This window comes from Sus scrofa, chromosome 11 (assembly GCF_054392235.1).
Source record: "Sus scrofa isolate SSC_HxYL_T2T_F1_AM1 chromosome 11, Sscrofa_HxYL_maternal_Yorkshire_Landrace_v2.0, whole genome shotgun sequence".
Taxonomy (NCBI): domain Eukaryota; kingdom Metazoa; phylum Chordata; class Mammalia; order Artiodactyla; family Suidae; genus Sus; species Sus scrofa.
The window spans coordinates 78359458-78385975 of record NC_139393.1 but is presented as its reverse complement, the minus strand read 5'-3'; the positions used below and the strand labels follow the sequence as shown (position 1 = coordinate 78385975).

Sequence of the window (26518 nt, the reverse complement as noted above, 5' to 3'; positions counted from 1 at the left end):
TTAAAAAACTACACAACAAAGACTGTGCAGATACTTTAAATTTTATTATTTCCTCACAACAAATTCATGATGAAATGTTAAGCTGTACCCAATTCCAGAGAATACACGCGCATTTAGGTTTTCTTCTTTCTTCCTCTTGCACTTCTGCGTTTCCCCCTTTTCTTCCCAAATACAGACCTGGCCGTCACCAGGAGGGGCTTGGCCTCCTCTCCATCATCATCGCTGGAGCTGCTCGCTGCGGCACCTGTGTCTCTCTGGGGAGCTGGCGGCACGGCACTCCGAAAGCCTGGAGGGCTGGGTCCTGACTGTGCCGCAGCTGGTCCCTTCTGCCTCTCCGTGAAAGGGAAGCTTTCTGCATCCTCGCTCGATGAGGCATCGGACGACTGCGAGAGGTAGGCCTCCCCTAAAAAGCCACCACGTTCATGCTTGGAAACCGAAAGCCTCTTTCTTTTCGGGCTGGATGAGTCCTGCCATCGCTTCACTGAGCCTCTCTTCTGGGTCTTCCCTTTGGCCTCATCCAGAAACTCAGAGTCCTGTGCCATGGCAACAGAAGCTGCTTCCATCTCACTGGCTGCTTCTTCTCTTTCTTTTCTCAGCATACACGTCACTGCTCTGTTAAGTCTCTGGCTCTTAATGCCCTTAGACTCCTGTCTTTCCTGCTGAGCTAATCTAAAGAAAGAGTCAATGCGGAGCTGGGTCTAAAAAATGAAATCAAATAATAATAAATCAGACAAGTAAGTAAACTTTCCAAAGCAGATCAGAGAGCCCCACCTTGACTGTTGGCACTGGACGGGAGGAGTCCTTCGGAAAATGCTAATTCATCCTCTCTCAAAAGTTCACCTCTCCCCAGTGAATGACTGGCAGTAAATTGGACTTTCAAGATCACCCCTGAAGCAGTGCTGGTACCACCTCTGTCAATGGAGTCCTCCAGGCACACATCAAGAATGAAATCCCTCCTTCAGCGTTTAAAGAGTTAAATATTTTTCAGGGGCCAGATAGAGCATCTTCTTTCATTAGAGGGACATATTTCTTGGGGTCTGTTTCTAAGTTCTACTCTTCCCTTCTTTTAAAAACACTATCATCATATGACACCTTTAGGAGGTAATCTCACTGTATTACATATTAGGAGTCATAAGAAATAGTCCCAGGGTTCCCGTCGTGGCTCAGTGGTTAACGAATCCCACTAGGAACCATGAGGTTGCGGGTTCGATCCCTGGCCTTGCTTAGTGGGTTAAGGGTCCAGCGTTGCCATGAGCTGTGGGGTAGTTCGCAGACGCAGCTCAGATGCTGCATTGCTGTGGCTCTGGCGTAGGCCGGTGGCTACGGCTCCAATTAAACCCCTAGCCTGGGAACCTCCATATGCAGTGGGAGCAGCCCAAGAAATGGCAAAAAAAAAAAAAAAAAAAAAAAGAAAGAAAGAAAATAGTCTCGACTTTTGTTCAGCAAATTCACTTTCCAGAAGACAGTCTTAAAAAACAGTTACATTTGGGAAAAGTTAAATGCCTCATGGTCATCATCACAGCATTACATATGAAAACTTGAAAATCCAAGGTTCACAAAGTGAAGTAAACCAATTAAGTTAAATCTCTGATGAAATGCAATCTGGCCACTTGAAACAATGAAAGCTATGCAGTATACAGAAAAAAACAAAACAAAACAAAACAAAAAAACTTGCCTTAATGGAGTTATTTATATCAAATTGCACTTACGTATGATAAAAAAATACATGTGGGAAGAAGGTGAAAAAGAAAATAGACCTAATTGTCAACATCTGTGTTAGACGAAGCAAACAATGAGTAACTCTTTTTTTTTTTTTTTTTGTCAGGGCCGCACCAGTGGCACATGGAGGTTCCCAGACTAGAGGTCAAATTGTAGCTGTAGCTGCTGGCCTAGGCCACAGCCACAGCAACGCCAGATCCCAGCCGTGTCTGTGACCTACACCACAGCTCACGGCAACACTGGATCCTTAACCCACTGAGCAAGGCCAGGGATCGAACTTGTGTCCTCATGGATGCTAGTCAGATTCGTTTCTGCAGGAACTCCCAATGAGTAATTTTAACGCATTTTTTTTTTGCTAATTTTGTGGAAATAAACTAAATATTAACTTCTACAATGAAAAGGGAGAAAGGTATTACAACAAAATTTATCTGAAATTAAGGAGTCATCAGTCACTAAGCCAATTAGTTTTCCTTGTTGGCTGGTGTACATTACCAGTACAGAAAGTCAAACAGGAGTTCCTGTCGTGGCTCAATGGTTAATGAACCCGACTAGTAACCGAGAGCTTGCGGCTTGGATCCCTGGCCTCGTCCAGTGGGTTAAGGATCTGGCGTTGCCTTGAGCTGTGGTGTAGGTCGCAAATGTGGCTCGGCTCCCACGTGGCTGTGGCTGTGGCTGTGGCTGTGGCGTAGGCTGGCGGCTACAGCTCCAATTAGACCCCGAGCCTGGGAACCTCCATATGCCGTGGGAGCAGCCCTAAAAAGCAAAAACCAACCAACCAACCAATCCTTAGTGACTTGTATTCTATTTTAAGTAAGAATTCCAAAGTTGGAGTGAATACGAAAGGATGTCCAAGCTCGGCCCTGAGAGTGATACTGGAAAACGAAGAGAGTCCAATTTTCCCATTTTCTGTTTTCCTCTGTTCTCTAAAGTACAATAATTTTAAGATGTGTCTTATATGCCCTAAAATAAAAGAGTAACTAGTCTTTAACAGCTGGCCCTCACAGCCTTCCTAAATTTATTCTCTATCCTGAACTTAGGAAAAGAGCTGCCACAATTACCTGCTGAGCATTCAGTTGCTTTAATACTGGAAACAGAGATTCATCTGTCTTCGTCCTGTTCCAGCCAAAATACCGCTGACAAAATATGCAGGCAGTTAAGACTCATACATGTTTTTCAAGATATTTAAACAAATAAGAAATAAAAAGATCCAAAGAACCCACCCTGATGCCATTCCCCCATCTCCCAAGACATTTTCATATTTATAAAGACTAAAACGGTAAAGGAGAAGAATAACAAAGCAAGTAACTCCAACACAACCATCTGGCACTGTGCACTTCTCCGCAGAAAACAAAAGAATCCACTCCCCTTTTAACATCGAAACCTCGTGACTATAAAAAAGGTTAATCTAGAATAAAAACAGACTCCTGATACTGCATACACTCCTGTGAGAGAAAAAGACGTAGTTAGAGTAACACGATGGAAAGCTTCAAAATACCTCTCCAAACTCTTATTTAAATCTGAATAAAAGAAGTCATAAAAAGAACAAAACTAATAATCCTTTCTATTCTTTCAGGATGAATACTTCAGTATGTTGGCGTACCTCCGAATGCTGACCACCACTTATTTCAAATAAAGAGCCTCTTTAAAACTAAAGAGATGATTTGCAGCAACCCAAGTGTCCATGGGCAGATGAACGGATACACAAAAAGGGGTCTGTCCACAGCAGGGAATGTGATTCAGCCTTGAAGAAGGAAGGGAATCCTGACCTGGATGCTACAGCTTGGATGAACCTTGAGGATATGCTGCTGAGTGAAATAAGCCAGTCACAAAAAGGCCTACACGGTGTGGCTCCACTTACGGAAGGTACTCAGAGGAGTTGTACTCACACCGACAGACAGCAGAATGGGGGGAGCCGGGGCCTGGGCGAGGGGAGCGAGGCGTTACGGCTTGATGGGTACAGAGCTTCAGTTTTACAAGACAGACAGAACACGGGGATGAATGGTGGCGACAGCTACACAACAGTGCGAACGCATTTAATAACCACGGAGTGGTGCCTTGGGATGGTTCAGATGGTAAGCTTTATGTTATGTGCATTTTGCTACCAAAATAATAATAATAATAACAACGCTAAAGAGGAGGGAATGAGAGGAGCCGCGGAGATAATGGCATATTGGGAAAAACTGATCCGGGTTCAGGGTGCAGAAGTTTTAAACCCAAACCCCTGAGGCGCTGGTGCTCGTGTTTCAGGAAGGGTTAGGATACTCTCGAATCTTGTCGAGGTCGGGGGTGCCCCACAGGAAGGCCCCCCTGGAGTCGTCCACCACCGGCCTGAGGTAGGCGTCCGCCACGGCCGGGTTAGGGAAGCCAGGGGCGAGCTGCAGCTTGCGTAACTTCTTTTTCACTTTGGTGTCGTAAGGATTAGGTCTTAGCTTCTGATTTTTTTGAGCTTCATGCCACCACTCTCTATAAGGCAAAGGAAACGAGTCTCCGTGAGGCAGTGAGACCTGAGAGCAGATGCACTGCGGATGAAGAGCTCGGCAGCATCTGGGGACATAAACTCAAGGGCCAGCTCCAAAACGCGGTGTGCCTGGCTTACCCGAGAACAGTGCTGTCATCTTCTGTGTTATTAACCCAGCACAGGATGACGGCAAACGCTGCCCGAAAGCGGACTCCGGGCTCGGCACCGTGTTAACCACTCTACACCCAGTCCTACCTTTGTCCTCACCTCACCGACAAGGAAACCGACCTCCAGCAGGAGCCACTTGCTCAAGACCGCAGTTGGGGTACCTACACTCTCCCCGCAGAGCCCACGCTCATAAAAAAGGCACAGCTCCCCCGGGCCTCCTCAGCGGCAAAATGATGTGATGTGCCCATAAGACTTACCTCCAGTGAACGACAATAAGGAACCCAAGAATATTGAATAAAATGTAAAAATGCCAAAAAGATGGTAATTTTTTAAAATACAGTATATACCTTTACATCAAGTCTGATCCCAATAAGGAAAAAATGCATACATGTGGACAAAGAGAGAATAAGCAAATGGGGATGTTTAAAATAAAAAAAAATACTAACAGTTATTATTTTATTGTATGTTCTAGACAAGCAGACAGGTTAATTTTCTCCATGTTTTATTCCGTTTTCGGTTTTTCCATCATGAGCCTAAATGACTCTGGAGGCCTAAAGATGGCCACTCATTCTTGGAGCCTCCACCCAACAAGAAGTGGGGCCCATGCCTCCTGCCCTTGAGCCGAGCGGGCTCTGTGGGTGAGGAAGTGACACTGTACCAGGCCTTCGGAGACTGCCCTTTCCACTTCCTGTCTTGGAGTTATTTGCCTGGGAAGCAGCCGACCCGCTATGAGGAAGCTCCAGCTGGTGAGAGGGTCCAAGGGCCCCCGCCCCCAATGCCGGCTGGGCTCCTGGTCACAGCACCACTTGCCGGCCACAGGAAGCCAGCTCAGGTGGCCCCTCCAGCCCAGCAGAGGTGCCCCCAACACACATGCAACCAGGGGAGACATCCTTACACGGCCTGATCAAACTGCAGAGTCAGGAGCAAAATCTGTGACAGCTGCTGTTTGACCGAGGTTTAAGGTGGTTTGTAATGTAGCAATCAATACACAACCACAAACTTTATACAATCAGGATAAACGAACGGCATCAAAGTTAGAAAGGTAACTAACCATAACCCTCTCTGATCTATGCATTCGGCAGAACCTAAAACACCCTGCATCTTGTGCTCCACCGCTTCACACACTCTCTAGTCTTAGGAACTGCCTCACAGACTTGCTCTCTGCCAGTGCGGTGCCTCGCCAGTGCGGGAGTGCCACCTAGCGTGTAAAATCCTAACTGCCGTCTTCCCGCAGGATCACGGCCCAAAAAGGAAAAAAGAGATCCATCTTCATCAGTGTCATCAGTCCGCACAACACACTGTAGGCTCATCAAACCAAAAGGATCACTCTCCTTACAGCAAGAGGGCCAGGCACTTAAACATGAAAGACGGCAGAGCTCCCCCGGTGGCACAGTGGGTTAAGAATCCAACTGCAGCAGCTGGGGTTGGACCCTGGGCCAGCGCAATGGGCTAAAGGCTCTGGCATTGGTGCAGATGTGGCACAGGCCACAGCTGCAGCTAAGATTCAATCCCTGGCCTAGAAAGGTTCATTTGCCATGGGCATGGCCACCAGAAAAGATTTTTTTTTTTTTGCCTAGAAGATGCCATCACAACCTATGTATAGATTTAAAACCTCTGAATTGCACTCTTTAAAGGAGTGAAATTTACGGTGTACCAATGATGTACTTTTTTAATGTCATCAAGGGGCAACCTCAGGAAAGAACTCCTTTCACAGTCATACTCACAACTAGCACCATCTCGGCATCCCCGAAAGTGAGAAGTGTCCCCAAGGAGAGCACAGCCCTGGGTTCCAGACGAAGGAGACGCCGCCGCTGAACACATCACAGGTGCCCACGGGCAGCGGCTGGTCCTGGCATTTATTCCTGAGCCCTCTCTGGCCGACCTCCCTCAGAACACTGGGCACCACAAGTACAGGCATGAGGGTGCTTCCCGTCAACCCAAGGCCTGGGAGCTCCCGAGGGCACAGCTTGTGACTGGGTCATCGCTCCCGCTCCAGTCGAGCACGCTGTCGGCACACTGTAGCTACTCAACAAAATCTGAATGAATGGAACGCTGACTTCGACACTCCCAGGAAATCCCACAGGACTAGATCTCTTTAAACCTGGGTAAGCCTGGCTTATCCTCTTTAAAAATACTGTCCCTGATTTCAGCAAACTCTAGAAAAGGCAAAACAAACTTTAGTGCCCCAAACAATACCGCCTCTTGTTTTCTCAATGAACAATGATTTGTGACAATCCAGGATACAAATGGACTGTGACGTAAATAACGTTATAATATGGGTATTTATATATATAAACATCTGAATTGAAGAAATTAACAAAGAACTTACGAGAATTTTAGGAGAGGTTCCAGGCCATGTCCAGGGAATTCATTGAGAATTTCCATGGCTGTAACACAACCTACAGTTGGTATTCCTTCTGTATAATCACTTCCAAGTAAATAAGCCAAATTTATTAATTTGTTCCGGTCCAATCCTATACAAGTAAAAATGATTAGATATTTTTAAAATTTTTATTTAAAAGTTGTTTCATTAAATTATTAACATTTCTAAACATCATGAAGATAACATATATATACATAAATTCTCATCCAATATCCAAAGATTATTTCTTTTACTATTCGAAATAAGTTCTTTAAATGGCACCGTGTTAGAATCTTGCAAGGCTTCTCCAGCCACATAAACTCTGACCCCCACACTCAGCTCTCCCCGTTCTCTGAACCTGAGTCACACACTCAACTGTGGCCTTAGCACCTCCACTGGGACGTGCAATGAGCATCTCAGAAACAGCCCCCAGCCCCAGATCTTCACACTCCCCCGGGGCCACCTGCTCCTGCCCAGACTCTCCTCTCATTACAGGTGGGGCCGTCCCGCCTGCTGTGCGGGAGGGGCCATCCTTGACCCCTGCTCTCCGCTCGCATCACAGCACGTGCAACCCCACCTGCTCTTGGCCCCTCCCCACCTCTGGGTTACCTCCTGCCACCCCCCTCCTCATTCCCTCGCACTCTGCCCTCCTGCCTGGCCTGCCCTCACAAAGGACTCCGGCTGGGAGCTCAAGGTGAGGACTGATTTCCTCTCAGTCCCGGAAGCTAGAAGTCAAAATCGAGGGGTCGGCAGGGCTGGTCTCTGAGCCTCTGTCCTGGGCTGGCAGGTGGCTGTCTCTCCATGTGACCGCACATGGTCTTCCCTCCATGGCCTCATCTCTTCTTAGAAGGACCCTGGTCAGGCTGGATGAGGGTCCACCCTGACGACATCATGGAACCTTGGTCACCTCTTTAAAGATGCTATCTTCAAACACGGTCATATTCTGAAGCACAGGGATGAGGACCACAACACTTGAATTCAGGGAGGCACAATTCAGCCCTTAACTACCTTCCTGCTCCCCTAGAACACACCAAGCGGGCTTCTGCCTCAGGGCCTCTGCACATGCCGGCCTCCTCGTCTGACAAGCTCAACCCCGAGGCATCCAGCCCCAGCCCGAGCTTCCTCTCTCCTTCAGGCCCCGGCCTCAAAGGCACCTGCTCGTAGAGCCCTTCCTGACCAGAGGACCTGCCCTTCCTGGGCCTGCACGTCACTCTCGCCTCTCTTTTACCGCTTTATTTTTCTACATGGCTCACCCCACCGTCCAGTTATGATTTATGTATTTATCATTTGTTTCTCCTGCTAGACTGTTTCATTCTCTGCTGTTTCCCCATCTCCACTGCCAAGAACAACAACGGGCACATAGGAATGACTCAGTGCAGCCGCTGGCTGAACAGGAGGAGGAAGGTCACTGCCAGAAACAAGAGACGACCGGCCAGGAGGCTCGGGACCCCAGCAGGAGCTACCCCACCACCTTCCGCTCACGCTGGACAGCTCGGGAAGCCAGTCAAATGTGACAGGGTCTGAAGACTAAAACTGCAGAAAGCGTCTAAGCATTCCTAGGGTTTCGATTCCTTGATTCTCAATTAAAAATCCTGTTCTTCTACAGAAGCAAAAGACCACGTATAGAAAACCCTGTCGAGATCCACCGTTTCCAGCAATGCATCACTGGTGCCTTGGAAAGAAAGAATTCGTAACACAAATGCTGAAGGAAAGTTCCAGAAAGTAACCATACTCTGACGTCTCACCTAGTTGGCTGTGGAAGTCCACGTACTGGTAATACTCTACAAACTTGTTTTTATTGAAGAAGTTTTTATAGACGTGCCGTGCTCCGAACAGCCAGATGTCACTGTCATCAGTGATGGTTCCGGACGTTTGATCGCTCAGGTCCAGGATGGCGCACTGAGCCTCTGCTTCCATGGGAGCCTCGATGTAGGGGACGCCGAACAGGCGGAGCAGCTCCTGAGGCGCGACAGGCACACCCAGAACCCCCGCTGGCACCCAGCACCGGCCTCAACCCGGAGGCGGAAGCACGACTTAAACACGCAATTCAAGGCCCATCCCTCAGGTAAAGACAGCAGTAGGCACCGGTCAGGGAGGCCCAAGCTGTCCACCTACCTGGCTTTCGAGAAACATCTGTCCTGTCACGGTAGCGGCGACCCGTTCCTGCTGCTGTTTTTGAGCTTTCAGGGAATGCTGCTGTGCTAAAAGGTCGCTTTCCAGACTCGCCAGCTCCTCCTATAAAACGATTTCCTTTGTAGACAATTACATGTAAATTACCCAACTCAGTTCCTTTGCTATAGAAATTCGCCTGTGTGTAGTCTGACTGAAATGACCAACAAGGCTTTTCCCCTCAGGAAGCTTTCCGCTTGGATTTCTGAGCACGTCTGCAATATCCTCAGAGTTCCCTCCCTACTCACACGCGCAGTGGGCACCATCCCAGCCCGCAGCCTACCCGGAAAAGGAAGGAGGAACGCGGGGATGCGCGCAAACGGCTCATAAGTATTCGGCCCAAGACTCCTGAAAACCCCGAAGCTACATAACTTGGCTTCCTTCGCAGTAAGTGAAAGCATGCCGGCACGTTATTACCAGATCAATATCTTGCCATTCATTGGGCGAGCCGCCTGCAGCTCTGTCCGTTTCTTCGTGTGGCTCAATCCCCACAGCCTCACTCTCAGCGCTGCCTCTCCGGAGGCCCTCGGAGTCACCAGGGGCTCCCTCCTCAGGTCCTGTCGGCTCGTCCTCAGCTGGTCCTGGGGGAGGGCTGGACGCTTCGTGTAACTCAGCTGGAAGCTCATCACTGCTATCTATACTCTGCACTTCAATGAAACTCCCTGTACCAAAATAATAAGGTCACTTTATCTACAACTGAAATATTGAAATTACCCTGAAATCATCCCGAGCTTCCCAGAGTCTCCTGGAAAATGTTTTACCCTAAAAGAAAAGACCTGCATATAATAGAAAACATGTAAGAGTAGTACACTGTTATTAAATACATTCAGTAATAAAGGCCTACGACTTCAAAACAAGCCTTTTCAATTACATATCGTGGCACTCTCTTTGAAATTAAAAACCAAGCTTTCAGAGACTTGCATATTTGCTTTATACAAATATGTTCTCTATGTTAACTTTTATTTTTTTATTTTCTTTGTCTTTTCTAGGGCTGCACATGTGGCAATATGGAGCTTCCCAGGCTAGGGGTCTCATCAGTGCTGTAGCCGCAGGCCTGCGCCACAGTCACAGCAACGCAAGATCTGAGCTTCGTCTGTGACCTACACCACAGCTCACAGCAACGCCAGATCCTTAACCCACTGAGCGAGGCCAGGGATTGAACCCGCAACCTCATGGTTCCTAGTCAAATTCATTAACCACTGAGCCACGATAGGAACTCCACTCTCTGTGTTAACTTTTAAAATTAACGGGCTTTAAAATCCACAGAGAACATCGAAATATGTAAACAATCATGGAGGCTGTTAACTGTGTTTTGATGCTATTCCACTATGAACACAGTGAAGAATAAAGCTGTGACTTGGTAAAAAGAATCCTGGATAAGGACTCAGGAGAAACAGCTGTCCCTCCTGCACTTTCCTTCCCTGCTCTCCAGATATCTTTTCTTTTCTGTAACAAGTGTGTACTGATTCCCTGCCTTCACTTCCCGTGGAGGAGGCTGGGTCTGAGGACACACTCAGGTCGCAGGGGGCTGGGACCAAGGAGACGGCCAGTAGGATGGGGAGATGGTTACAAATAGAGAGCGAGCAAGTAAGTAAATACATCGAAGGCAATGGAAGGGTCCTCACTGTTAGAAAGGGAGATTATCAGAAGGCAGAGCCTAGAGTGAGGCTCGTGATGCTGGACTGGAACTGCAGACACGGGTGTGAACTCATGGGCATGTGCATGGCCCCACTAACAGGTGCCAGGGCCGGGATTCAAACCCCATCCGACTGGCCCCAGAGCTGGAGCTGCTCGTCTACACTCCACTGCTCTGTCCACGCTCTTGTCATCTCTGCAGGAGAGCTGAAGCAAGAAGACAGCATGTCACCCTCCCCAACCTCGGCGGGGACCGCCCTGGTAACTCAACTTTTAGCCATTCTACACGTGTCCACAAATGATCACAAAAAACACTACTGAAAGGACTTATTCTGGGGTCAGAAGTAAATTTTAGTGAGTAGGCAATTTTGCAAATATGAAATTGCAAATAATAAGGAAGAACTGTATGAAGAGTGCATAGGTACAGATATATAATATACCTGTGTACGTACAGAGGGCACCAGAGACAGACAATGAGAGAGCTGTGCTCAAGCTAGTGGGGTAAGATGCCAGCCACTGAGGACCCGGGTGAGGGAAAGACAATGGTTTGAAATATTTTTTCAGCTTTTTAAAATCTGTTAATTATTTCTAAATAAATAGTTCAAAAATTAAAGGAAATCTTCTTTACCTTCTCCAACTAGGGCACGTGCTCCCTTTAAAAACAGCAACAACAGAAGAATGGCAAAGCAGGCAAGGTCAAGATTCCACTACTGGCTGTGTGTCCTTGGGAGAGTCCCTTGACCTTTCTGGGTCTCTGGTTCATCACCTGAACAGAGTGGGGTGTGGGCTACACTAAAGTCTCTCTCGGATACTGCAGACACGAGGTCTACTTCCATCTCGAAAGAGCATGAGCACCTACCGTCAGATTCACTTTCTTCAGAGTCGTTTTCCATTGGTTCCATGGTCTCTGGAGCTGAAATTAAACCCTGGCCTGCAGGCTCAACGACCTCATGTTCTCGGATGGTTTTCAGGAAATTCTCACGCTCCCTGGCGTTAAGTGAGGCCACTTTTCCTAAGTGACTCACTGTCTCTAAAGGTTCACCTGGTGTGTTCCGGGATTCCTGCAAGCTGATGGCACCGCCAGCTTCAGCAGCAGGGGTTCTCTCATGTTCTGTCTCATCATCACTTGAAAGAACAGAGGTATTGTATTTACTCTCAGGCGGAGGAAGAGCTTGTTGTAGCTCAGGCACTTTGGTGTCCGTTTCATTCCTTGACACAGAACTGGGACTTGCAGGAGGTGTTGGTGTCACCTCTGGGCCACTCTGGAGCCCGGGTGCAGCCCCAGGCAGCAGCACCGTGGTTCCTAAAGGAACCAGATCCTTTCCATCCTTAACTGGAGACTCACGGCTTGTCTGAAGGGCTCCCTCCTCTGGGTCACTCAATGGGGTCTGTTCTCCTGGGACGGTGGATTCGCTGCCTTGACAAAAGCCAGCGCCCAGTAAAGGAGCCGGGGCCGCCCGTTCTCGGTCGCTCTCGGCGCTGGCCACACGCACCCCAGCGAGGCTCACACAGGCTGAATGAGGTGCCCCTGTCAACAGCGGGGCTTCTCCGTCTCTCGCTTCAGGCCCTTGGTCGGTTTCCTCGTCAGAGCTGCTCGCCAGCAGTTTCCTTGGTTTTCTGGCCCCTGCCCCTCTGGCCTGCTGGTGGCTGCCCTCTCCATCACTGTCCTCGAGGGCTCTCTGGATGGCCAGGAGAGTCGGCGGCGACACAGAAGCCTCACGGGCAGCAGGCATGCTGTCCCCATCACGGCGCCCCACAGCCGCGGTCTCGGCCTCCAGCTCCTCCTCTGAGCTGCCTCCCAGCAGCGCAGCCTGCAGGGCCCGTAAGGTTCTCGGGGAGGGCGGGGACGCCCTGGGCTCCGCATCTGGGGTCAGTGTTTCACCCGGAGAGGACTTCGCGTCAAGAGACCTGCTGTGCACGGCATTGGCACTGCTGGTGGGAAGAGACGCCGATGCCCCTTGGGCCGCTTTCTTAGCTTGAATACCTTGAGGAAAAGGAAAAGGGGCTCACTCTGTGCCCTGACGCGGTGACAGCGCGCTTTGGGCCAGAGGAGGGAGAGTCCTGGGTCTCTCACGAAGTCACAAATTTTCATGCAATCAGCAGCTGAGAGTTCATTTTGAACTGGGCTGATACAACACTAGTTAATACATTAATAGCTATATACGTTTATTACTGCCTTCAATTAGGAGTCATATTATCTGGGGTGATAGCTAGAAGTTGGAGGCATGACATATCTTTGGTTTTTAACCATCAAATAAGTGATGGTACCTAATACCTTTGATCAAGATGTAATGGGAAGTATCTTCGGAGACCACTCTCCTTGATTCCACCTCCTTCAAAAAGCCCCCTTCATCTTCATATTGCCTTTGGATTTGTCCTGAATGTTGTTGATTCATTTCCTTCTGGACATTTTCTATGTGTTGATTTAGATAGTTTTTTTTAAGCAAGCCTTTGAGCTGGTACTGAGAAAAGTCATTGGATTCCTAAAGTAAAATAAGTAAACAATTATTTTTATATTAAATACGGATAATAGCCCATCTTTTTCCCCCACAGAGGATAAAGAACAGGTGATTTTTTTCATTGGTGGTATTTTTACACTAGAAGAAAAATGTGAATAGTAGGGAAAAGCTATAATTACCTTGTTAAGGAATAATCCTTCAAATAAAAACAACTGGCAAACGAAAGGAAATCATGGATCCTGTTTATGATTTAATATTTTACTCAAAAAAAATTTATTGAGTATGTCATACACGCCAGGCACTGTGACATTTTGATTATAGCTTAACAGACAGAATATCCTTCAGGAAACACCGGAAGTGCCCAAAGCAGTTCTAGGTCCAGAAAAGACACATAGTAATTCACTGAAATCATAGCTATTAATAATACTTAACATGTATAAACCACCTCTTGAGTAACACTTCTTCTTCTAAGGGTTTTTATATATATTATCCCGTTTGATTCTCAGCCACCGATGAGACAAATGTCATTACCTCCACTCCACACATGAAGAAACTGAGACTTAAATAGCGTAAATAACCTGTCTAGAGCTACATAGCTAGTAAATGGTAGATCCAGAGTCAAAAGCAGTTGCCAAGCCTTGTGCTATATTGCTTCTTTTCTTATTGGGACTATTACTCTTACTACTCAGCAACATTACTGTTATCGATACTGCATTTGCCCAACGTACGGATAACACAAAGGTCCAGCCTGTGACCGAGTACCTCCCGTAGCTACCAAAATGACAGACCCAATGAGCTTGCACCACCCTGCCCTGGCCCACTGATGCCAGAGGCTCTGTGGTGGCAGAAAGAATAAATGGAGCACATCATCAGAGACTCTCTCCCTCTCTCCCTCATCCTTCCCACTGGTGTTTACACAATCCAAATTCCATTTCCTCAAAGACCAGCCAGAGATCCTTTTACACTCAAGAAAGAAAATGCTAGATTGACAGACTCCGCCTGGATTTTTCCCCTGAAATGAGAATAAATTTACTTTCGTTCTTTGTATATCATTTCTGTACACCTTAGCATCTTCCTATGTTCACATTCTTCTTGGAAAAACAGAGAGGAGTGATGGGAAAAGAAATAGCTCCTGCCTTTTTCATATTTTTGGTATTAAGAAATGTTCAAAAATCTATTGAAAAAAAAAATCTACTCATTAGGAATAGAAATGCTACAAACTTTACATTCTGTCCGTAACTACGGTGAGCTGAAGGAGAACAATGCTAGAACAAACAGGCTGTAACAGCAGAAAGGAACCCAGAACTCATTCACCAGCCGAAGACAGTCACCTGTGCTGCAGCACGAACGGGAGACGCACACGACAGAACCCAGCTGCACACATCGCCCTCTCCTGGGTGTGATGGCTGTGAAGCCCCCATGAGATGCTCCAAGTTGAGACACTTACCACTAAATTCCCTATTACCACTGCCCAGAAAGAAAAGACCCACCTGCTTTTCTAGGGCTGCAGAGCAAGAGGTACCTGGAATCTCAAGTCGGCACAGGCCCTTCCACTGTGATTAGGTTCTGTATTACTGTTAACAGTCACCATGTAGAGTGTGGGTTAAAATAACTTTTATGAACTCATCGACAACTGAACCACGAAGCGTACACTGGGCACTTGCTGTGTGAAAGATATTGAGCTAAGTGCTGAAACTACAAGAGGTGAGCCAGGTCGGCATAGCTGGGTGCTACGAAGCCAGAGGTGCTTAATTTGCGATGTGAACACAGAGCAGAAGGCAAGACCTGGCCTCCGTGGAAAGTCAAGAAAGGCTTCTTTGAGTAAGTATGCCTAAGCTCAAACTTATAAACACATGACGCTGCACAGGATCTCCGAGATACACAAAGGCTGTTCACTGGACACGAACGAGTATTGTGTAAGGAATGCTTATCAATTTTTTCTGTTTTTCTAATGCCGAATTCTGCTGACATTCTTAATTCTAAACATTAATGTGCTGTTGTATACGTCACCTCTGGCATTGGTTCAAATAATGTTCTTCTTCGCTTGGTAAATTCTTTCATATCAGTCAAGATTTCATGCTTTATTTCAGGGGGCAGGCTGCTGAAGTCTTCAGACTCAATATCCACTGCTTGAGGATTATGAAAGAACTCTTCCTGTAAAGAGTAAGACGTAACATTTGTCTTCACCAAAACTGCTCTCACTCGCTGCATTAATCATGCAGGACCTCCACAGGCTGGAGAATCTTGCAGTTTCAGCTCAAAAGTCTTCTACCAGACACACCAAAATAACATGAACATACAAGAAACAGGGAGCCTAGGAATCAAAGAATGTTACCCACTATTCTGAGAAACCTGGAAAAAATTTCAAAAAATTATATATACAGTACAACCTAATTTGTAAAAACGTTAGTCATTAAAATATGTGTGGTGGGGGTTCTGAAACATACGAAAAGGTTCTCCGACCCTCCTCTTGTCTGATTCCCTTCCCACCAAGCAGGGGCTGGTCTTCACCAGCTGCTCGTGAACAGAGCGCCGTGGAAGGGAGGCTATGAATCTCCCACGGCCGGGCCAATGGGCAGCACGGGGCCTGCTGGCCCTGACACAGCACCACGCTGGGCAGGAGCTCAGGTCACACGGAGAAGGGGCCACAGGCAGGTGTTCTGGCTGATGGCCTGTGTCGGTCACTTGGCACACGGGTGAGGAGAGGAGGCCTTGGAGGGGACTTCAGCCTCAGCTACTGACCACACCTGCACGGGAGCCGCTGAGAGGGACCTGCCTCGCTGAGCAACTCAACCCCCGGAACAGCGAGAGATGATGACGATAAAAGCCTGTTTTCACACCACGAGATTACACAGCAATTGCTAACTACACATATGCACAGACATGCATCTTCACACACATATACACATGTACCCTTGACACACAGGCGCACACACAGACAGGCACACACACACACACACACACACACTCTCTCTCTCTCTCTCTCTCTCTCACACAGGGATTCAACTATATGGGGGTGGGAGGGGTACTAATATACAGCAAGATGTTACTGGAAAAGTTATTTATGGGTGATATGCTTTCCATACCTTCACACAAGCATGTGTTACTATGTATATTTATTTACTGGTTGACTGTATCTAGATATGCATAATTACATAAATATGTATTGAGTGTATGCATATTTTAATTTTTTTAAATTATTTTTTGGCTGCACCCGCAACATATGGAAGTTCCCAGGCCAGGGATCCAATCCAAGCTGCAGCCACACCAGATCCTTAACTACTGTGCCACAATAGGTATGTCTGTATATTTTATATATACACATATATTCACATGCATATATATGTATGTATGTATGTATACACACACACACAATAAAGAAGGTATTTGTCTGGAGTTCCTGTTGTGGCTCAGTGGAAACAAATCCAACTAATCTCCATGAGGATGAGGGTTCAATCCCTGGCATCGCTCAGTGGGTCTGGCACCTGGCATTGCTGTGAACTGTGGTGTAGGATGCAGGTGCAGCTCAGACCCCAATTGCTACGGCTGTAGTGTAGGCAGGAAGCTGCAGCTCGAATTCGACCCCTAGCCTGGGAACTTCCATATGCCATCAGTGTGGCTCTAAAAAGAAAAAAAAAAAAAAGGAAGAAGAAGCAGCTATTTGTCTCTTATAAAGAACATTCATAAATGCATACTACCTCATTAAAATGAATCATGTCATTCATTTGAAATAATAAAATAAATCCTGAATTCAAAAATTATTTAAATACCTGTAGTGCTTGCTTTTGAATCATTCTTTCTTGCCATTCTTTTTCGTCTTCCTCTTCTGAACTGAAAGTCAAACATACATTTATAACATCTATGATTTAATGACTGCTTATAAAAATACTTCTTGAGCGCAAGGTGCTGCTAGTTATAGGAGGTACAATGGAGAATAAGATCCTAGGAAATGTGCCATCTTTGGCCTCCCAGTCTGGTGGGGAGCCTTGTAAGTGAGCAATCACAAGGCTCTAATACCTCCCATCACCAGGGCAGTGCAGGCTGCCAAAGGTGCGACTAAGTGTCACCTCACCCCGATTTGGGTCACAAAAGCTTTCTGAAATCTGCAATCACACTGCTTGAAGACGCACGTAACTGAGGGGTTGAAGTGTTGTCTTAAAAGAAATGAGAAGCTAGGAAGTGCTTTAGGCAAGGAAAGGACAGTATCAGATTTGGGTTTTAACAGGTTCTACACCACAGTGCAGGGTCTGGGCTTGGCGGGGAGGGGTCCTGGACAAAGGGTAAGATCAAAGACAGAGACAGAGAAGGAAGTGTGGGAGCCAGGGCAGCAACCTTGACGTGACGAAGGCAGTAATGGTGACTCGAAAGCTGCGTGGCCTCGAGGGGGCCCCGGGAAAGGAATGGGGGTGAGTGGGGGCAGAGACAAACTGGCCCTTCCTCTGCACTTCAACCAGAGAAGCGGCTGACCAAGAGCCAGGTGGAGGAAGCGTGCAGAGGGGAGTCGGAGCAGCCAGCGTCCCCAGACAGCAGGGGGGTGCAGGCACCGTGTTAGGCTGAGACCCACAAAGCACCCACTGCTCGTAGCAAGGAGGCCCTCGTGCGGAGACGTTCGGTAGGATGGTGTGAAAGAGAAGACCCGGGGCTGAGAAGCAGGCAGAGGCTGCACGCGTAAGCAAAGCGGGAGAAAAACCCAAAGCCTCATCTCCACGACTTCCAAATGCAGAGTGTCAGCCCAGGCTCCACAGAATGAAAAACAGCAGACCACCAAAACACAAAAGTAAGAAATAAAAAACTCAGTCTTTAAAAAATATTCTAAAAGGTGTCAAGAATGCGTATTTCAGCTGTGCCTTACCAGGTAGATAAAACATAAAAGGTTTAAATCTGTCGGAATACAGCAATAACATTTTTAAATAATTAAAACGTTTACCTATTTTTCTCTTTCTCTTCTAAAGGTGGCAAAGCATAGATGTCATTTTCTCTTTGAACTTGAGTAAGACTGGGAAGGGCTTCCTCCCTGAAAAGCACACAGAGACTTACACAGAGATGACAGCAAGCAGGTCGGAGAGTCAGAAACGCCCTGCAATGACGACACAAACCCTGCTGAGGTGAGAAGGGGGAATACGGGGGCCATGACTCCTGCCCTCACTGACCAGCTGCCCAGGCCACTGCCGTGGGCAGGGCAGCTGCTGCTGCGGGCAGGGCAGCCTCCAGAAAGGGAGAAGCTGGTCTCTGCTCAACGAAGAGCTCTGGGAGAGTAAACCCTGGTTGCGGCTCTCTTCCAGGGATCAAACCCGTGCCACAGCAGCAACCTGAGCCACAGCAGTGTCAACACGGGACCCTTCATCCGCTGCGCCACAGGGGAACTCCACACCACACTGCTGCAGCTTTTCTTTCTCATCACCCAAGCTGAGACTCCCCGAACAGAGAACTGTCACAACTTCAATTTACTAGGTCTCACGGACACCCTGCTGATTCCTCTCATTTCACCCTATATTTTCTACTTCGGACTAAAACTGGGGAAAGGGCATCGCAAAAATCCAATGCAAACACAGTAAACGTTTACATTAACCTTAAAAGGAATGTAATTTCCCTCTTGCCTTTTGCTTTTTAAGGCAGTTTTGACAACTTGTCTTTTCAAAAATGTTTTCAAAAGCTTCTCTGTAGTTTTTTTGGAGTCATCAGTTGCCAAGTCCTTTCTCTGCCTTCTCTTAGCCTGTGAAAAGGAAGGATATAGGATTTTACTGCAGGTATTAGCACATTAAAACATTTCTGTGTGTTTTTTCCCCATAGAATTCAGTTTGTCTGAGTTTTCAGACCATGGTTATTTTAGTATTTTCTCCTAGTTGCTATTTGAGTGAATGTCTTCAGGTTTCCGCTGTGGAAAGGACTTTCAGAGTTTCCAAGGGTTACTTAATGGACTGACTACTATACAATATATTTGGGAAACTATTCATTTATTTCAGTTTCTTGTAAATGTCCTTTCATGTCCCCAAGAAGCCTAAAACTTAATGATGTATAATTAAGTTAATGCTTCCCCAAAGAGATTATTAAATTTTTCGGTAAAATGCCAGTTTTGCCAAAACCAACTGCTGCTAGTTTTTATAAACATGTATTACTCATATGTAACTCCACATTCAAGATTATGTCATTAGAAATCCTAAAATGTATAGAAGTATCTTGTAAGAAATGTCCAAATAGGGAAAAGTGGAATAGGTTCTGTGCTTACAGTTGAACACAAGGCAGAAATGCCGAAAGACTCTTTTCCTTTTCTTTAAATTGAGATGGAACTGCCACACGAGACTGTAAGTGTAAGGTGGACGGCGTGTTGATGATTTATATACGGCCGGCTGATGGCTACAGCAGGGCTAGTTAACACCTCTACTGCAGGCGGGCCGGGGGGGGGGGAGTTAGGGAGATGCTGTTAAAAGGTACAAACTCGCATCTGGCGGAAAAATAGGTTGTGAAGTTCTCTTTTCCTTTCTAATCCTTCCAAAGAGTCCCTGGTACTGAGCACGCCTTAGAGAACTGAAAGCTGCAACAGTCAAGTCTACAGTTTTCCCTGAGTTAATGTTCCCAGGCAGTTACGAATCCTTACTTTTGTCCTATATCCTCACTTAGGCAGTATCTGTCTGACATGATTATATGGTCATGAGCTGACATTTTTAACATATAAAAGTCATATCTAAACAGGTGTTGTCCTTCGGGGAGTACACGATGACGCCAAAGCTCACGACATGGTTCAAACATCGTTTTGAACTACTTTCAGAATAAAGAAACTTGGAGTTCCCTGGTGGCACAGTGAGTCAAGGATTTGGAGTTGTCACTGCTGTGCCTTGGGTTGCAGCTGTGGTGTGGGTTTGATCTCTGGCCTGGGAGCCTCCACATGCCACGGGCACAGCCAAAAACAAAAAAACAGTAAAGACGCCCACTCTTATTCTTTTATACCCTGTCCAACATCCTCCCTGATAACCCATTTTGGTCCCACTTGGTGCCACATTACACTGCTCACTCCTACAACCCAATTCTCCTTTAAAAGAAGGCTTGCTGTCACGGAGGATGTGCCTTCTAAGATTCAGGGAGGCTTGTCCCCCATGGGTTTCCTGTGATGCTCTGAATAACATGATTTGGGCAACTGGATGGACACCACCTAAGAAGACACTCCACAGGGAAAACTTTGTTTTAATTGTAGCGGTTTTAGTAAAAGTTAAATTTTATCATAGCACCCATGATATATTTTCAGAGACAAACCTCTTTTAAAAGTGTTTATTTGTTCAAGATAAATTTGTAAAGGTTGAATTAAATTAGATACATGTCAAACTAAGTCTTGATTTCCAAAATTCTGAGAAAATTTAAATCTTATATGAACTTTTCTTTCTAAGAGTGCGAAAAGAAAAAATACATTTTTTAAGTATTTTCTTTTTATGGCCACACCTGTGACATGTGAAAGTTCCCGGGCTAGGGGTTGAAGTGGAGCCACGGCTGGAGACCTACACCACAGCCGTAGCAACTCAGAATCTGAGCCACATCTGTGAGCTATACTATAGTTTGCAGCAACGCCGGATCCTTAGCCCACTGAGAGAGGTCAGGAATCGAACCCTCACGGTTACCAGTCATGTTCTTAACCCACTGAGCCACAACAGGAACTCCCAGAAAGAAAAAATAGATGGCTCTTACCAGAGTCTGTTTCTTCAACAGCGGAGCGTCCCCATCAAACACAAAAATAGGTCGAATTCGAAAAAATAAGAGTTTGCAGAGCCGGTGAAACAAGGTGAGGAGATGAGCATTTTCTATTGAGTTCCCGTGGCGATCCCGGACTCCTTTAAGTGCTTGGTTTAACCAAATGCTAATATCTACAAGAATTGTTAATGGAAAACAACTTGCAATTTCTTCCCTCACCCTCACAATTCCAAATTCCTAATGCCTGACACCACCCAAACACGGAAACTGAGCACTCTTCACAATTCACTTCAAACTGAGAAGTGCTTAGCCCTGATGGACTCTACCTAAAATCAGTTAATTTTATTTGGGCCCTGGTTACCGCTATTCACATCTTGAATTTTTAACTCTTACATACACGCCTCCTTTAAAAAGTCTAATTGCAAAGAATTGCTTCTTTTAAAAAACACTAGTGACCTGTATGGGATTTCAGTAAATTAACACAACTCTTCTGGAGAATAATTTGGCAATTCATAGCAAAGGAACTTAAAGACTTGCATCATTTGATTTTCTACCATGTCATGCATGTCACTTAATATCAAAATACTATTAAAAAAGAATAAAAAATAAAGTTAAAAAAAACTTAGGGACTTGTGGAGTTCACGTTGTGGCTAAGTGGTTAACAAGTCCTAGGAACCATGAGGTTCCAGGTTTGATCCCTGGCCTCAATCAGTGGGTTAGGATCTGGTGTTGCTGTGGGCTGTGGTGTATGTCGCAGACATGGCTTGGATCCCACGTTGCTGTGGCTGTGGTGTACACCAGTTCCCTAGCCTGGGAACCTCCATATGCTGCAGGTGCGGCCCTAGAAAAAGACAAAAAAAAAAAAAACAAAAACAAAAAACCTTAGGGACTTGTATTCTATTTTAAGTAAGAATTCCACTTCCAGACATTTATCCATCACACTTACAATAAGTTATTTATAAGATGGCCTGTTTATAATAATGAAAATATGAATAAAAGTTTACCAACAGGTCTTTTTAAAAATTAAGTTATGAGATACTGATTTACTGGAATCCAAGGATCCCTTAAAAATGGAAGCTGCAGAAGCACGTAAGATAGTCACAAAATATTAGTAAAGGATATAAAACAGGTTACGAAAGTATGGAAAGTATAATTCCATTTTTAAAACACACACAATGTTAACAATAAAGCAAGCTAGAAGTTCAGACCCCAAAATATTAAGAGTAATTATCTTCTACTGTCATTACATAACGGATTTATATTTTCTTCTTGGAGTTTTCCTGTATATGTAAACTTTACTAAAGAATGCTTTCTAACGAATTATTTTCTATTTGTTCACAAGAGAGGGACACAGCCCTCTGCTGGTTTCCCTGCTTTCAATCTCTGCCCACTCCCCTGACCCACCATTAAAGTGTGGTCTTTGACACTGCCCGCTCTCAGGCCGTCTCCTGTCCTCCTACACCTGCATGGCAACTGCCGCCCCCCACGCCACAACCCTCACAGCAACCCCCCTCCACATGCATATCTGCCCCCAAGCTCCCTCCTGACCCCAGAGCACACAGCCTCGTTGACATCACTGCCTGGTTGCAGATGTCACGTGACCAAAACCCAACGCTGGCATGTTCTCACCAGGCTGCTCAGGTCCTGTTTTGGTGGCTGTCATTCCCATCCACCTGAGCCACAACTCTAAGTCCCTCCCACATGCTCTCTTCATCCAAGAGGAGCAGCAGAGGTACTGGAAGATTTCTAGAATGTGACTTAGTGGACATGTGAGGTATTAAACCACAAGGAAAGCAGTTTTAAACTAGTCAGGACAGCTTCAGTGAAAGCAGAATGCAGCGGTAAGGACCGTGAGAAGTGGTCAGATAAAGGATCCACCTTGCAGAGTTCCCATCGTGGCACAGCGGAAACGAATCCGGACTAGGAGTCATGAGGTTGCAGGTTTGATCCCTGGCCTCAATGCTCAGTGGGTGTTGCCGTGGGCTGTGGTGTAGGTCGCCGGCTCAGATCTGGCACTGCTGTGGCTGTGGTGTAGGCCAGCAGCTACAGCTCCGATTAGATGCGGCTCAGATCTGGCACTGCTGTGGCTGTGGTGTAGGCCAGCAGCTACAGCTCCGATTAGACCCATAACCTGGGAACCTCCACATGCCACGCAGGTGCGGCCCTAAAAAGACAAAAGACAGGGAAAAAAAAGGATCCATCTTGCAAGTAGGATTTGCTGTTGATTTAGTTTTGTATTTTATGGGATAAATATTTCTAATTGGCTTGTTGCTGGCTGCTACACCATTTACAGATGAAATAGGTTTCTATTTAGCCCATTGCTTTAAATTTCATAATCAATAAGAAAATCTAATTTCAGATCAGTAGCTCTCAACTCTGCTATCCTTGGGAACTGGATAGGAAGCTTCTGAAATACAGATTGCTAAACACATGTACACCTAAAATTCTAAATCAGAGACTGAGCAGAGCCTTTTCTTTTTAAATTAATTATAAGTAGTGTCAATTTCCAGCCAAAGTTGAGAGCTCTAGCTTGAAATTCTTAAAGAAACACACAGAATTAGGTAAGCTGAAAATATTTGCATGATTTGACTTGTTTAATTTCAGTAAGTTTGTAAAAGGCAACATTAAATTTATCCAAGGGCTGAGAAAGTTAAATCTGCAGCAAAGCCAAAAATCATTTTACAGATAAGACCCAAAGGACCAATAACTCTCTGAAACAAAAAATAAATTACTTTAGCTCCACTGTTAAGCAATGTAAATTTTAATTAACCCCTATTAGTATGCATAGCCTAAAGAGAGTGTAATATTTGGTTAATAAACCTAAATGCATTTGACAAATGTTAGGTCCATAAGAGACAAGTTTAACTATTAATTCTTTATTATTTGACACCTTCAGATTGCGTAAATAAACAAGACACTCTAAAAAAGAGACCAAATAATTTATTTTAGGGATCCAAGAGTAAATTATGAACCTAGTATGTCATGGGATAATTTCTTCATTACAAATAAAACCAAAAATCTGAATATATTTCAGATACTTGAATTGGAATTCCCATGAAAATGAAGCAAAGCAAAATAAATTATAAAAGAACAAACAGTCTTACATATATATATGTGTGTGTACATATATATATGTGTGTGTGTGTACATATATATGTGTGTGTACATATATATGTGTGTGTACATATATGTGTGTGTACATATATATGTGTGTGTGTACATATATATGTGTGTGTACATATATATGTGTGTGTACATATATATGTGTGTGTACATACATATATGTGTGTGTACATATATGTGTGTGTGTACATATATGTGTGTGTACATATATATGTGTGTGTGTACATATATATGTGTGTGTGTGTGTACATATATATGTGTGTGTGTGTGTACATATATATGTGTGTGTGTACATATATGTGTGTGTACATATATATGTGTGTGTGTGTGTGTACATATATATATGTGTGTGTGTGTACATATATATATGTGTGTGTGTACACACATATATATATATATATGGTTACCCTTTTAACTGGAGTATCTTTTTGACAATCTCCTTTAAATAATGCATTCTTTCAGAAAGGCCTAATACCCCCATGAAAATTACTTCATGTCCCAAAAAAGCTTCAGAGTCTCCTGAAAATAGATAATCTAAGTTATATGCTTTCCTTTTATTTTGGACAACTTCCTAAAAAACTAGAATGCTGAACTTCACATGACATTCCAATTATTTTTACAAAGTATTAATTCTTCATATGGGCTGCAACGTAAAACGATCTAAGTCATGCTTAAGTTTTCAGGGTTCCTGACACTGAACTGTCTCTAGAAAGCAGGGACTTAAGGAACCACTGGAGGGCAGCACTAGCACGCGTGCTTATTTAAAAAAAACAAAAACAAACAAACAAAAAAACCCACAAAACAAAAACAAAAAAAAAACACCTTTCCTACAAGGTACCCGGTATAAAGCCAAAATTCATTACAAATGTATTTCAAAATTACTCACACTGCAAAAGATATAATCATCACCGTTATTATCACCTTACTTTATTTTTAGTTCACTTTTTTTTTGTCTTTTTTGCTATTTCTTGGGCCGCTCCAGCGGCATATGGAGGTTCCCAGGCTAGGGGTCTAATCGGAGCTGTAGCCACCGGCCTACGCCAGAGCCACAGCAACGCGGGATCCGAGCCACGTCTGCGACCCACACCACAGCTCACAGCAATGTCGGATCCTTAACCTACACTGAGCATGGAGGCCAGGGATCGAACCCGCAACCTCATGGTTCCTAGTCGGATTCCTTAACCACTGAGCCATGACGGGAATTCTTACCTTACTTTACTTTTTTAAAAAAATCAATGTTCCATAATGTATAAGTTGTCCTTATATTAAAGTCAATGGCTCCTTTCCCTGAATTCCCAAGTACTCTGACACTGCATTTACCGCCGGACAGCAATTATTTACATAACTCTCCTCTCCACCCAGAGCGTGAGCTCTTAGGCTCATGCTTCTGGAATGGAATAGAATACACACACACACACACACACACACACACACACACACACGAAGAATTAGAGAAAAGAAAAAGAAAATGAAGAATTCTTAACGAAGAACAAGATATCAAAATTTCAGAAACAGCTTTCACATGTTTTGGTAATGAAAAACATTTAATTTCAAAGATACAACAAAACAGCTAAACATGCACACAAACCACAGTCCTTAAAAATGTCCATCATAGAGGCTAGAAAGAATATAACTCACTGTATACGTTTTGAGATACACTCGCCGTTGTAACATATGAATTTCCTATTTCAAAACCCATAACAAAAAAATAACAACAGTTATTTTCTCTCTTTTTTTTAAGGAAATGGTAAAACATTCGCCCACACTTTTCTTCCTCTAGCAAACATAAATGCAGCAAGACCCAGGACAGCAGACAAAACTACCGGCAGGAAGTCTACTTCGTTTTCTCGTTGCTGACCTCCCAGCCAGGATGATACTTTTAAGATTTACAGTATTAACAGTGCCAGACACTGTTCTAAACTCCTTTCATTAAAATAATCCCCATAGTCCTCACACCAACCCTGTGTGTGAAGCTCATTGTCAACCCCACTCTACGGATAAGAGAATGAACGCATAGAGAGAGGTAAAGCACGGCCCCTGGATGATAAAGCCAGAACTCCAATCCAGAGCGGTGTGACCGCAAAGCCGAGGGAGAGGAGACGCTTGGTAAGGAAACGTCCCGAAGGAGATCCTATCTATACCCACCCGCCATGTGAGACCGTCTACCTACAAACGCCACTCAGCCCCACGGAGAACCGAAAGCAAAATCCTGGCGCCAATCACTGCCTCTCCCGCACTGACGCCGCGTAAAGGATACCCACGGCAAGGATCTTGCCCTCCAGCGTCTCCGGGTTGACCTGCCGCCCGGAGCACTCCAGCAGCTTCCAGAGCCCCTGGACTCCCATCAGGCAGGTGGTCCTCCGAGCGCAACGCGGGGGCGGGGTCGCGGAAGACCTTTTGCTCCAAGTGCTCCACAGCGGGCTGCGCCACCTCCCCGGATTCCAGGGTGGGGTCCCCCGCTCCCACTCAGCAAAGATGGAAAACAAGAGCCCCGCGGCTTTCCAGGGGAAACCGGCACCGACGACAACAGCACTTCCCAGAAGCTGACACTGACTCGCCGAAGAAAGACGGGGCGAGAGAAGGTCGGCAGTGGGGAGGAGCAGGTCTTCGTCTCGCCCAGCACTTTGGCCCAAAAATCTGCAAGCTTAACGAACGACTGGGGTGATGGCACAGTGCCCGCCAGATAAACAGCCAGAAAACTTGCCTCCCACAACTCCTGTCTCCTCCCGTGGTTCCGTAAACTCCCTC

At 45.6% G+C, this 26518-nt stretch overlaps 1 protein-coding gene across 5 annotated transcripts; it reads right to left on the bottom strand.

Moving 5' to 3' along the window:
• Positions 1–25: 25 nt before the first annotated feature.
• On the bottom strand, positions 26–26518 carry ERCC5 (ERCC excision repair 5, endonuclease). Of its 5 annotated transcripts, none has more exons than XR_014819877.1 (16): positions 26028–26518; positions 20645–20820; positions 18568–18683; positions 17898–17984; positions 16741–16801; positions 14981–15124; positions 12787–12994; positions 11371–12495; positions 11140–11277; positions 9294–9538; positions 8823–8942; positions 8453–8666; positions 6675–6819; positions 3421–4182; positions 2778–2852; positions 26–698 (listed from the first exon to the last, which is right to left on the bottom strand). XR_014819877.1 is itself a non-coding variant. In XM_021065898.2 (15 exons), the coding sequence occupies exons 1-15, from the start codon at positions 26113–26115 to the stop codon at positions 114–116; spliced, it is 3600 nt and encodes a 1199-aa protein (XP_020921557.2). In that variant the 5' UTR covers positions 26116–26518; the 3' UTR covers positions 26–113. The 5 variants fall into 5 exon arrangements, 2 of the variants coding, with proteins under 2 accessions (XP_020921557.2, XP_084838392.1); XR_014819876.1 differs by having other exon boundaries at positions 3982–4182; XR_014819875.1 differs by lacking the exon at positions 11140–11277.

What these genes read in the sequence shown, in the direction of transcription:
- ERCC5 (XM_021065898.2), bottom strand. Translation starts at nt 26,115, where the DNA reads ATGGGAGTCCAGGGGCTCTGGAAGCTGCTGGAGTGCTCCGGGCGGCAG. An exon ending in TGAAGAAAGTGAATCTGACG is followed by an intron (nt 9,539 to 11,370) that starts GTAGGTGCTCAT and finishes ATTTTGGTACAG; the next exon opens with GGAGTTTCATTGAAGTGCAG. An exon ending in AATGGCAAGATATTGATCTG is followed by an intron (nt 8,943 to 9,293) that starts GTAATAACGTGC and finishes ATCGTTTTATAG; the next exon opens with GAGGAGCTGGCGAGTCTGGA.